Source organism: Peromyscus maniculatus, chromosome 4 (assembly GCF_049852395.1).
Source record: "Peromyscus maniculatus bairdii isolate BWxNUB_F1_BW_parent chromosome 4, HU_Pman_BW_mat_3.1, whole genome shotgun sequence".
NCBI classification, from domain to species: domain Eukaryota; kingdom Metazoa; phylum Chordata; class Mammalia; order Rodentia; family Cricetidae; genus Peromyscus; species Peromyscus maniculatus.
In genome coordinates this window covers 43470327-43484422 of record NC_134855.1, presented here as the reverse complement: position 1 = coordinate 43484422, position 14096 = coordinate 43470327, and the positions used below count along the sequence as shown (strand labels likewise).

Here is a 14096-nt window from a genome sequence, read left to right as displayed (position 1 = left end):
GGGGAGAAGAAAACCAAACAGTACACAGACAGGGAGGAGAAAAGAAGCACAACTTAAAATGTTAGTCAAATTTTTATTAATTTTTTTAACTTCCCACTACTCTACCAGGTGCCATAGCTGGGTTTTTTTTTTTTGGCCAATATTAAAACTAAATATCCAATACACTCTTCTTAGCTTCCAGTCCATGAAAAATTTAAAGATGAATAATTATACTTAATGTGTACTTTTTACATTTAAATTTTCAGATAGATCATTTTTACACGATAGAAATTTACCTCTAAATGGCATCTCGAAGGTAGAAACACAGACAAAACAATAAACACAGAAACAAAAGCAAAAATCTTTATTCTTTTGGCTTGATTGTAATGTGGCTTACTGCTCTTTATGGTAACAGAATTTTCCTGCATGCATTCACCAACACACTACAAGTCAATAGCTTTAGTATAAAGAAACTACATTGAATGTTGTTTGTGAAACAAAATGTTTTGCTGTAATTGGTAATATCATTTCACTACCTGGTTTTGTGGGAAAGAAAAGAAAGAGAGAAAGAAAGAAAGAAAGAAAGAAAGAAAGAAAGAAAGAAAGAAAGAAAGAAAGAAAAAAGAAAGAGGAAGGAAAGAAGGAAAGAAGGAAGGAAGGAAGGAAGGAATGAAAAAGGGAAGGAAGGAAGTTTGGTTCCTATATCATATCTGATACAGCTCTAGTGCCATGTGGGTCAGTAAGATTCTATCTATCCATCTATCTATTTGTGTAAACAAACATTAGGAAAGATGGATGAATTCTAGGGGAAAATGCTAGGTGAGGACATCCCATTCAAGCCATGCCAAGAGTATCATCTGCTCCCTTTGAAACCTCTTGTCAATGATAAGGCGTTACTACTGAAAGCAAATGAACATTCGACTTGGCTTGAGAATTGTAGAAATATGTGCAAGTCCACAGTACCAACAATGAGAGCAGAAACCTACACCGCCTCTCAGTCTTCATCTCTTACTTTGTGAAGTGCCTTAATTAAGAAGTGCTGGGAACAGAAACTAACGATATGACTGTGACATCCACCTGAAGATACTTTTAATTTTTCATTTTATGTACAAAAGGCTGAAAAATAACATAAAATGAACCCCTTTTTTACAATATTTATATTTTCTTAGAAAACTCTAACGATATACTTTCAACAGATCTCAGCAGTTTGCCACTTGTTTACACGGTCCGACTTCTCACCAGAGTGTTCAATTAAGGTCAAGAGGACATAGAACAGGGGAGCTCTTCCTCATTTACTGTAGTAACCCATTGCTCAGTGTCACAGAGAATGCGTTCCTGATGCAATAATTTGCCTGCCTTCGCTCTGACATATGGCTTCCCTTTTAGACTTCTGAACAGCGGAAGGGTCAAGATACAGCAGCATCAGCAAGAGAGACATGCAGCAGTGACAGCTTCAGATTCTAAGGGAACCAATGACACCATGTCACCTGTTGAAAGCTTGCAAACTATACTTAACTGTGGTACATATTTGATGCAGTAAATACTGTGCTTAAATCATTTTTTGTTTGCTCAAACATGCACCACTGGGTAAAATTACTATTTACAAAGCAGACTTTTTTTTTTTAAATTGACATACACTGTGTCAACCTTACCAAGAGCAAAAGATGGCTAAACAATGCTGCAGGAGAAAGCAGAATCAGCTTCAAAAAGTGGCAGTCGGGATGGTTTTTGGTCAGTTCGGGTTTCTTAGAAAGGATTGATAGGATATTTTTTGCCCAAGGACACTTATCAAAAAATGTTACAGTCATGCTGCCAGGACTCTGAGCATGTGATGGTCTGTGTGTGCATGTGTATGCGTGTGTGTATACATATATATGTATATACACGGCCATATACATATATACATATATACATGTACATATAATGAGTTATGTAAAAATAAAACAACTCTTTGATGGTTGTGATTCTATGGAACATTTACAGGCACATTAAAATTCTTCTGGATGAAACACCTTAAAAATATGGATAGCTATTTAAGCACCTCAAAAATCTAAAAACATCCTGAAATAAGAAGTAAAACCCTTTCCTTATGTGATGGGATAGTTTCACGTGTGAATGAGAACTGCAGCATGCCTTCATTGAAAATAGATCTCGTTATACATAGAGAAATGTAGAATCCCCTCCTTAATCCCTCTCCCCAAACGTAAACCCATTTACAAAAATAGTCACATATAAGAGTAAACAACCCGTGAATTTAAAAAAAAAAGAAAAGAAAAGAAAAGGTGATCAATTCACAGCACACATTTTGTAAAAATATGGCAGGTGTGGCAGTTAAAACACAAACAGTGGTGACAGTTACTGCTATCAAGTGTCACGTGTTAAATTTACATCAAAATTTAACTTCCCTCCCCGTTTCCATTGTTCCTGTAGTCTGAGTAGCCATCCTCTCCTCTTCAGCAGTGTCAGCTGGTTGTGAAAACAGAAACCTCCTGTCCGTGCTGTGTGTCAGGTGGAGTGAGTCCCCGTTGGCTGACCCGAGGTCCTGTCTGGTTATAGGCACTGACCTTAAGTATACACTTGTAGAAACAGTCAGTTTGGCATAGACCTCCTGAGGGAGTCACAGATACATCACCAACGCAGGCTGTAAACAGTTGATCACAAAATGGAATATTCTTGTTGTTTTTTTTTTAATTTTAATTATTTTTATTTTATTATTTATTTATTTATTTTTTACTTTTTACTTTCCCTGATATCTTTCCCTTTGTCCTCCTTTTCCGATTTGTCCTTTTCAAATTTTTCCTTCTCCGGTTTGGTCACGCTGTCGTAGGAAGGTGGAGACGTGGTGGAAGGTGTCACGTCAGTTTTCTCTGGGGTTGAATTCTCATTTAGTTTATCGATGATGATGTCTTCTTTGATGGGCGTTCCCTCACCCTCTTTGCTCTTGTCCTTTTTATATATAGAGGAAACTTTCTTAACCTTCTGCTTCAGGAGATAGCGCCTGTACGCTCTTTGAATGACGATGGCAGACACCTCCTCTTGTTTGCGTTTCAACGTGGTGGTAATCGGCTCATAGGAGACTTTGGAGGGGTTGGAAGCCATGAACCGTTCTTCCATCTGGACTCGAAGGGCGTCCATCTCTCCGCTCTCACCCAAAACCCGCTTTGTAAAAGCAAATAAGATGTCCAGGCAGTGGATGCGGTCTCCGCTCACCATGGGCAGATCCATGGCAATGAGCTGGACTTTGTTGGGCTTCGCGATGAGAAGGGGAGGATCCAGGGCAGCCGCAAAGTCAGAGAGCTTGCAGAACTCAATGAACTGAGTGGCATCAGGGTCGAACTTCTCCCAGACCTCATAGAACATCTCAAAGTCGTCCTCACTCAGGGGCTCTGCACTTTCCTCAGTGGCGACGCTGAAGTTCTCCAGGATGACAGCGATGTACATGTTCACCACAACCAGGAAGGATATGATGATGTAGCTGACAAAAAAGAAAATCCCCACCGATGGGTTCCCACAATCCCCCTTCACCGAGCTTCCAGGGTGATCTTTTTCAGGATCACAGTCGGGAGGTCCACTATTTAATATAGGTGCCAGTAGACCGTCCCAGCCTGCAGAGGTGGTGATTTGAAACAGGCAGATCATGCTGTTGCCGAAGGTCTCAAAATTGAACATGTCATCAATCCCAACTTCCCTCTTAACGTAGGCAAAGTTGGACATCCCAAAGATGGCATAGATGAACATGACCAGGAAAAGCAGGAGGCCGATGTTGAACAGCGCAGGAAGGGACATCATCAGAGCAAAAAGCAGCGTGCGGATCCCCTTGGCGCCTTTGATCAAGCGTAGGATTCTGCCAATCCTGGCCAAGCGGATGACTCGGAACAGGGTAGGGGACACAAAGTACTTCTCTATCAGCTCGGCCAGAAACATTCCTGTGAAAAATGATAGCCAATAGTGTCAATGGCAGAAGCAAAGAAAAGTTTTATATGATTACGACAAGTACTATCTAGTTTACAAACTGCACATACAAGAATTACATAAATACCAATAATTATACATTTATTAATGCTTTTACCTAATGTAGTTATAATACGGATATGTGTATATGCTTATGCATATATATAAATGCATGTATATATATGCATTGTGTATGCAAGTATGACAATATTTCCTTCTTAGATAGTTGAACACATGTACCATAGAACACACAGGTTTGGGAGGCAAATTCACTTGGAATAGACCTCTAAATTTTGTCTTAATACATCATTGTATGACCAAAATGTCAACTTTTGTTTCTGTTAAACATTTTCAGAGTCTTTTCTTCATAATAAATAAAGATCCAAGTGAATCAATCTGCACAATTTGACACTACAACAGGACTGTATTCATTGGGGAGCCAGTAATCGGAGCAGTGATGTAACTTGCCCTAGGTATGAGAGCTGGTAATAGTGCAGAAAGGGTAGCCTCAAGGTATGTCTTCTTTACCCCCAAATCTTTCTTTAAAATATTTGAAAAATGTTTTAATGATACATAAATGATAAAAAACCATGCCTATTTGTGGGATAGCAGGTCATGCTTCCATACAAGTATATGCTGTCTGATGTTTCAACATCTTTATCTTGAAACCTTTATCTTTATAGTGAAAAGATTCAAAATCCTCTCTCACCCTTTTAAAGTATGAAGTGTATGACTGCTATCTGTCGTGACCCTACGGTGTGGTTGCACGTTAGAACTTTTAGCTTCTGTGAGACTGTAACTCATTGGTTCCCACCGTTTAGCCGCTTCCCATCTCTCCCCCTTTATACTCTGTAGCCTCGGCTCACCACCCATTTATTCTCACCTCCTATGAGGTCAGATTTTTGTATTCCCCATCTGGCTGCCTCACAGAACTCTGGCACAGTGGTGCGGTGTTGGTAAGAGGTCAAACTCTGGAGGCACATGTTCCTCTCAGTCTTTGCACTCTGGTTTCAGATAACCGGAATAAAGTCATACACAAGAAAACCAATTATAGGATTGGAGAGCTAAGGTGGCTCAGGGGTTAAGAGCACTTGTAGCTCTTCCAGAGGACTGAGGTTCTGCTCCCAACCCATGGCAGCTCACAACGGTCTCTAACTATAGTTCCAGGGGATCCAGTGCTCTCTTCTAACCTCCACGATCCCTGTATGCATGTGGTACACAGACATATATGCAGGCAAAATACCCATACCCATGCATGTGCACACAAATACACACACACACACATTTTTTAAAAAGATTTATTTGTTTATTATGTATACAGGGTTCTGACTGCATGTATGCCTGCATGCCAGAAGAGGGCACCAGATCTCACTGTAGATGGTTGTGAGCCACCATGTGATTTCTGGGAGTTGAACTCAGAACCTCTGGAAGAGCAACTAATGTTCTTAATCTCTGAGCCATCTCTCCTGCCCTCCACATATATTTTTTAAGAAAACAAATTACACGAATATTCTGGTTATTTTCTTGGTGCAGATAAATGTTTATAATTACAATATACTTCAGTTTGAATATAAAATGGCATTGTGTCACAAAAAACCCTGTGGATCTTAATTAAAAATACCTTTTGCTAAAAATGCTATCATCATCTAAACTGTTGAAAAAATGGTGCCAACTGACTTGCCAAATGTGGAGCTGTTATGACCTTCTGTTTGCACAGAATGCATTATCTGAAAACTGCAAAAACATGAGGTACTCTTGGACATATTTTTTCCTTTAGTCTCTATATTTCTATTCCTCTAATAGGCCCAACCTAGTAACTGGGATCTCATTTTCATAGTAACTGGTAGATAATTTTCCTCACAAGTTTAGGATTCTGAGGTTTCATTTCAATAACAGTAAGTAATAATAATAATAATAATAGTAATAATAAAATAAAATAAGAGCTAAGCCTCTCCTTAAATCCTATTATATTTAATTTTAGCTTCTTATTTGATATCCTTTATATGAATACATAATAAATTATGATGATAATGAATATAGTTTGGATTTCTGAATATAATGTCTACTTGTAAAAAGGAATATTGTGAACTATATAGGGAGCTATCTGAACTCCAGGAAATCATGAAGCCTATGTGTGTCAATGTATAGAAATGCACATATATACCACTCCAATTATCAAAGAGATCATATCTATGCATTATCTGACTACTTTTAAAAATTTATGCATAAGTGAGTGTTGGATGTTTATTCAAAGCAGCAGTTATTTATGAGAATGTGACTGAGTACAGGAGACAATCTAAATTGCAGTTATTGGCTTTTAAATTGAGGCAAGGTAGTAAAAAGGAAAAAAGTGCATAATTTTCATGAACAGATGAAACAGCAAATATGAAAAACCCAAAGGAATGGACAATTATGCTTTCTCTAAAATTTTGAAATGATAAGAAATATCTCTAGCACTTTTAATGATAGACTATCACTATCAAATAGTCTTTCACTTTGTTTCTGTCTTTTTGTTTGTGTTTTGAGACAGGGTCTCACTATGCAGCCCGGACTACCCTGGAATTTTATATTTGCCCCAACCTCTCAAATATGGCATTTGCCCCACACCTGACCCTATTAGCGAAGAAGGTAAAGGCTCCCTTTCTTACCTACAATGGAGAGAATGACCACCACAAAATCAAAAATATTCCACCCAATGGTGAAATAGTAATAGCGGAGGGAGATGAGCTTCAGCACACACTCGCCAGTGAACAGCACGATGAACACCAGGTTGATCCAGTACAGTATGTTGGTCATCTCCTGACTCTGGTCGTCAGTTTCCACCATCATGGTGACCATGTTGAGGCAGATGAGGATCATGATGCTGATGTCAAAGACTTGTTTGGTTACAAAATCAAAGACCATCCCTTGAAATTTGTTCTGGAACAAACAACACAGACAAATACACTCACCAACACTTGAAAAAGAGCTCATTTGCTGGGTGGTGAATGGTAGCACATGCCTTTAATCCCAGAACTCAGGAGGCAGAGGCAGGAGGATCTCTGTGAGTTCAAGGTCAGCCTGGCCTACATAGTGAGTTCCAGGACAGCCAGGACTGTTTCACAGAGAAACCCTGTCTCAATAAACAAAAACAAAACAAAAGAAAATTCTCACTCAACTTACCTGATTTCAACTTAGTAATATGAAAACTTATCTTCTGTGAAAATATATCATTCTTGTGTCATCTGTTGTCAACAGTTTTATGTATTGGAATAGCCAACTTTTCTGAAATGAATTTGCCTCATGAATACTATTCATATTATGAACTTTATAAAAAAGAATATTAAGAACAGCTAATGGTCTCAGTATCCCAAGCATCAGTATGTAATTGTGATGGACAGTCAGTAAGTATTTGCAGCTGTAATAAACATTTTTCTTCCTTGTGCTGGAAGGTGGATATTAACACCACCTTTAACAAGTGAATAAACACTTGTCCTGGATTTCCTCTTGCTTTCTCCCCAGCCTCCCTCAACTCTGTTCTCTCCTCAAAGCTTCATTGTCTTCCAATTTATAGCAGATAAACTTTAAATTATAGTTGAAGAAAAAGAATTTTAGTGGGAAAACTGATATAATGGATCAAGTTCTATATTTTGTCATATTCTATTAAGGTTAATTTCTTGGCTATGATAACTTTTTTGTGGTAACATAAAAAGTTTTCCTATTCCCTTTCCATAGGTAATACACACAGTGACTCTTGTTAAAAAAAAAAAAAAACAACAAAAAACAAAAACTGTTAAAAACAAGTTCAGAACTTAGCCAACTTTGTGTTAGTTGATCTGAACTTCATTTCCATTTTCTTTCTTTTTGCTAAACAAAGTCTCACTATGTAGCTTTAGCTGGCTTGGAACTCACTGTGTAGACCAGCCTCACCTTAAATTTAGGGAGCTTGGACCTCACTGTGTAGACCAGCCTTACCTTAAATTTAGGGAGATCTGCCTGCTTCTCCCTCATGAGTGCTAAGATTTAAGGCATGTACTACCATGCCTGGCTTGAACATTATTTTCAAGAAGTGGCTGGCCTTTTGTCTTGCTTGTGAAAGTAAGTCCTCATGTGTAAACAGTTGTCAGCCAGAGACACTGTTATTGTCCATGTTGTCTGTATCTGCTTAGAAATTCTGAGACACTGCAGCTCAGGCCTTGTTCTGACTTTTGTGAATTATATCTTCTCAATTAGAATGACTTGGTGCCCTGCTACCTACACATGAATAGCTTGTTGTCCCAGAACGTGACACTTGCTGGTCTGTATGTTCCATCGCCGTGTTCTGCCCACTCCCCGATGCAAGTCTTCATCACTTTCATTAGCAATTTTTGGACACCAAATGGCAACTGCTCTGTTTGGCTCTTTTCTCTGAATACACCTTTAACTGGCTGGGCTGACCCTCTACTTCTTCATATGGTTCTTTCCTGCCAGGCCTCCGTTCACTGACTACTTCCAACCTCAACTTCCTGTCTTAGTTTCTACTCATCATAGTTTGCCTTTGCAAGCTCTCTGTATTTTCTTTATCTCCACCACTCAGTCCACCACACAAATGCCATCCCATCATTTTAGCTTGCTCATCTATCCCTTCTCTGAAATAAGGGCCACCCCTTATCTGTCTGGCAAATGACATTGCTTACGGTCCAGCTGTCTTGCACTCTCAGAAGACTTTGTTCTTTCACCTATCATGAGATTTGTGGCATTGCGTTGCAGATGGTTGGCTCTTATTTGGTTTGTCTAGTTGATTCTTTCTTCCTCTGCTTTGGAGGATCCTTGGGACAAAGTGGCACCACATTCCCCACAGACACCGCCTCCAGGGGTTAGTTAGTCAAGACTCTCTTAGAAGCAACAATTGGTCTTAATTTTGCCATCATGACTAGACAAAGCTCCTGCAGATTTCTTGCCCATATAGCATCTTAATGGGATGCCTCAATGTACAATATCGGTTCTAAGTCCTTGCCAATTTAAATCTTAGGGCTCTGGGTATACTGCAAGAAACTGCATAGCCCTGAAGGCTTGGCTTACCAAAGCACATGTTTTGTAAATTAATCTAGGTCCTAAGCACTAATGACCAACCCTCTGTCCCTCTTCCCCATTCTTGTATCTAACATTCTTACTTCTCTTCCTTTTTTGTTGTTTGGGGAAGAAGATATTCTTCAACAACTGTATTCATTGCATACTTTCTGAGTTCCCATGTTATTTTCTTGTGTCACTCAACACCTTTTAAAGGACTCCATTCCTTTTCTTCTTTAACCTGAACTGTCCATTCTTGGCTCCCATCCTGTACAATTTATTCTGCACTTAGCCATTCTCTCCTTTCCAGATTGTCTTTCACTATGTTTCAAACTTAATCTCTTAATCCTAGGAAACCTTTGTTCTACTTCTAAGTCTTCTTTCCTCATCTCTATTCATTTTTGGCTGCAAAATTCTACAAACTGGCGCCCCTGATTCTCACCTCATACATCCTACATTGCATTTCCGAGCCTCTCACTGGCACAGCGACAGTTCATCACTCTTTTTAAAAAATTTTTATTTTATAATTTAATTTAATTTTAAATATCAGCCACAGATTCCCTTGCTCTCCCCTCTCCTGCCCCCCCTTCCCTCCCTCCCTGGCCCACCCCCATTTCCATCTCCTTCATGGCAAATACTTCTCTGAGGATTGGGCTGGCTGTTTGGAACCTGGGGCTTATACAGGGACACTTGGCTCAGCCTGGGAGGAGGGGACTGGACCTGCCTAGACTGAATCTACCAAGTTGAACTCAGTTCATCACTCCTGTTCTTGACTTTTGCTTTCCGTATTAGATGAGTGGAACCCTTTTAATTCTGCATCAGCAGCAGTCCCCATATCCACCCACTTTCCCTCTGGTGTTGGCTACCTATGATCTCCAACGCTGCTCCAGACTTTGTCTGCAGTGCACACACCTCCCTCTTTGTCAAACTTGTTGAGTGATCATCATAAAACCCCAAAAGACTTGATTATGTTAATGGTTTTCAAGTGGTCTTAGGGTGGAGATAATTCCTATAAATGGTGACCCACTTAATTCTTCTTACACCCACAGGACTCAGCTGGACTCCCATTCTCTGCCCTCCATGTGGCTTTCCTGTCAGGGCTTTCGCCTATACAAGGCTTGGTCTCAATCATGCTGCTTATTGAAACTTCTTCGTTCTTCTTGGCTCCTCAGGAATGAATCATTTCAAAAAGGCCTCCCTGGTTAGTCAGCTCTCTTTCGCTCATGAGCATCCACAGCTGAACGCTGCTACGCCCTCTGTGGTGTGTGCATTTTGTTGACGTGCTACTTGGACAACATCTGGATTAGCCCTGTGCTGTCTCTGCCTTAGCACTCCCTTCTGGGTCCAGTGCTCTGCTGTGACCTTTTTCTTCATGGTACTCTGCTCTTCTTATAAGAAGATTCTATTTACATTGTTAACTGGGGATTGTGTTTCAAACCTTGAGCCTACCACTTAGGGATTCAAATGGACCCCTCTTCTTCCTAAAATGCTTATTTCTAAGGCTTCAGAGTATATATTTTATCATATAGGGACTATCTTTCTACTAGCTTCCAACTATTCAAATTGTATTATTTCTTAAAGATTGGGCTCAAGTTTTACTTTTCTTATCTTTTGTCTAATGTAGTGACCCACTGCCTCTGAGCTATTGGCAGATTCTCATACTGTAAACTTGATTGAACCTAATTATTTATTGTTGTCAATGGATTCATAAAATCAAGAATCTTGGAGAATACTAATTGGTCTTAAACTGTGGGTAGTGAGTTGGGAGAGCACTAAGAATTAATATCTGATGTATTCCTTCAGAAGTGATGGAAGAACTGAGGGACCCCCTCAACAATCTCCAAAAAGAACTGGCAGTAATTGGACAACTGCATTTTAGGCATCCATAAAAACCACAGTGTTGTAATTGGTTGCTGTAGAATGTAGCTTCCCAGTATAGAAAGTGCTTAATTTTACATCCTTCCCCAGACATGCCATAATGCTTCCATAATCTCTTTAACATAAATAATCTTCTCATATAGAAGGGAAAAACAATAGAGAAGGCAGAAAGATGTAAAAATCAAGACAAAATATTTTTCGTCTTGTGGTGGTTTGAATGAGAATCGCTTCCATAGGCTCAGAGATTTGAATACTTGGTCCCCAGCTGATGGAACTGTTTGGGAAGGATTAAGAGGTGTGGCCTTGTTAGAAGAGGTATGTCACTAAGGGTGGGCTTTGAGGTTTCAAAATATTAGCACCATTCTGAGTTAGTTCCCTCTGCCTCATACTTGTTGATTAATGTGTTAGCTCTCAGTTACTCCATTACTACTCCAGCGCCATGCCTGCCTGCCTGCTCTCTGCCATGACAGTCGCGAACTCTCACCCTCTGAAACGGTAAGCCCTGGACAAACTCTTCTATAAGAAAAAAGATAGAAAGAAAAGAAAAGAAAAGCAGACAACTGGAAAAGCTATAAAAATCATAAAAATCATGGCATGATCCCACTTCAGGGTAGGGGAGTTGGGGAAAATACAAATATTCATGATATTTAAAATCAGAAGGAAAAAACCTGTGACTGTGATTCATTTATGATTTCATTCAACCTCCCGAATTGAGCAGGTGATGAGACTACCTAAGCTGTGCCAATTAATATACAAGGCAGTCAGAGGGCATCCATTGTGTCCACATGACATATGTAAACACTTGTAATATCTTCTCTACACCATAAAAATACCTGAATGTCTCTAATTCTTTGTGATCTACCATCATTTTAGATTAAAAAAGCATTTACATGTGTTTTATATGGTTGTATATAACATTATATATTAAATAATTTTGACATATGCAGATACATGGCACATATTTAGGCTATCAAGTCAGAATATAAATATGGGGTTACAAATTCAGAAAGGTACACCTTTCTGGAATTTTGGCTGTGAAAATTATGGATACCAGCCTGGTAGTGGTGGCGCATGCCTTTAATCCCAGCACTCAGGAGGCAGAGGCAGGCAGATCTCTGTGAGTTCAAGGCCAGCCTGGTTTACAAATCGAGTTCCAGGAAAGGTGCAAAGCTACACAGAGAAACCCTGTCTTGAAAAACCAAAAAAAAAAAAAAAAAAAAAAAGAAAAAAAGAAAAAAAAAAAGACAGATACCATAGCGCTCACTGATAAGAAAGAATTCTGTTCTTACAGCAGGTCGAGGTATGGGTTTTTGAGGTTTCTTGGATCCCAGCTTCTTCATTGCATTGTAGTATTTCTTCTGTTCTTCTGTCATAAAGATGTCTTGACCTCCAAAGTAAAGAAAGAAAAACAAAACACTGTTAAAACCATGTTCCTTACTAGCTGGAAAATCTATGTGAGTGCCTGTGTGAAAGTCGGCACTCCTAATGTTACTAATGATCATTCATGAAGATCATCACTCAGTCCACATGCTATGTCATAGCAGGCACATTCACTCACTGGAGCCTTCAAAGTGTTGAAGCTAAACTATAAATGACCTACACTGTTTTTTTTTGTTTTTTTTTTTTAATTTTTCATTTTCAAGGCATGGCTTCTCTGCATAGCCCTGGTTGTCCTGAAACTCACTGTAGACCAGGCTGGCCTCCAACTCACAGAGATCTGCTTGCCTTTGCCTCCCAAGTGCTGACATTAAAGGCGTTTACACCACCATGCCTGGCTGACCTAATCTCTTACAACTCATTAAATCACTAAAGACTTTCTGAAGTTTGCCTGGTTTTCCTTGGCAAATGCCTTTTGCAGCACAATGGCAGTAGTGTGATAAACTCAGCTCAGGCGTCCCAGTGCAGAGAGCGCCTAGATATACTCATCTTCTTTTTCTGTTGGTTGAAGTTGTCTATGATGACACCAATGAAAAGATTCAGTGTGAAGAATGAGCCGAAAATAATGAAGATGACGAAGTAAAGGTACATGTAGAGATTGTCTTCATATTTGGGTTGCAATTCTACCTAAAATACAAAGAATGGTAACCATTAGATTGAATAATTTCATAAAGAGTACATGATTGAATTTTCAAATCTCTAAATATGAAACAGACAAATATTGAACAGATTTCAGGGACAACCAGGTCTAATGTGCCTATTGAATCCTAAAAGACTACTCGCTGACTTGAGAAAATGAAAACCTTCAAGCAGAAGCTTAAATAATTATAATAATCTCACCAAATAAACCCTTAGACTGTGAACATTCTTCTCCTTAATAAGCAAAGATCGCAACATGGCATGTAGATAGAGTTGCCTCGCCCCATAGTAGAGAAGTCAGAGTCTGATTATTCTATTTTAAAATAGCTAATATTTACTTTCTCTGAGTAGCCCTCTCACCTGTGAAATGGAAACCCCAGAACCTATACCTTTTACAGTAACTCATGAAAGTTAAATATGTTAACATGTAGAAAAGTGCTTAAGGCTAAGATCAAGCAATAGTGATGGATAGTTGTGGAAAGTTTAATAGTACACACTTCCCAAGTAGGCTAGAAACCACATTGTACATGTAAGTATGAGTAGGTTGGCCGAGTTTGTTCTTCCTGGTAGTGGGTAGAGTGACCCACTCTCTCCAGTAGGTGCAGTCTGTATTACAACAGCCCTTTGTCTTGTCCAGACCTTGGAGGAAAATGGGTGATAAAAAAGCTTTTGCTGTAATAAAAAGTTCAAGTCTCACAGTATACTTCTAATAACTCAGTGAGTCAATCATAAAGAATGTAAGCTGTAGCTTATTGTGTTGTGACATCAGTTTTAAAGGTTGTAACAAACATTTTGAAGTGAAACCTGATAAAGTGGAAATCAAAATGATTGTAAAACTAGGTATTGTTGGGCTAGAGAGATGGCTCAGAGGTTAAGAGCGCTGGCTGTTCTTCCAGAGGTCCTGAGTTCAATTCCCAGCAACCACATGGTGGCTCACAACCATCTGTAATGAGATCTGGCTCCCTTTTCTGGCCTGCAGGGATATATGCAAGCAGAACACTGTATATATAATAAATAAATTTTAAAAAATCCTAGGTATTGTTTGCCGACCATTTAACTTATCTATCTATCTATCCATATATATGTATGTATAACATTATAATATGATATTTTCAAATTTTATAAAATTAAATGCAATATACTAAAGTTTCTCACACATAAGCTTAAATGAAATATCCCCTTTA

At 39.1% G+C, this 14096-nt stretch overlaps 1 protein-coding gene across 2 annotated transcripts in view; it reads right to left on the bottom strand.

Moving 5' to 3' along the window:
- Positions 1-2655: 2655 nt before the first annotated feature.
- The window catches only part of LOC102919368 (sodium channel protein type 2 subunit alpha), a 133917-nt gene continuing 122476 nt past the window's right edge, over positions 2656-14096 (bottom strand). For both annotated transcript variants that reach the window (XM_015996003.3, XM_076569579.1), the window contains exons 24-27: positions 12763-12900; positions 12126-12230; positions 6579-6849; positions 2656-3905 (exon numbers count right to left, since the gene is read on the bottom strand). In XM_015996003.3, the coding sequence (XP_015851489.2) occupies positions 2710-3905; positions 6579-6849; positions 12126-12230; positions 12763-12900 (1710 nt within the window). In that variant the 3' untranslated portion in view covers positions 2656-2709. The remainder of the gene's footprint in view (positions 3906-6578; positions 6850-12125; positions 12231-12762; positions 12901-14096) is intronic.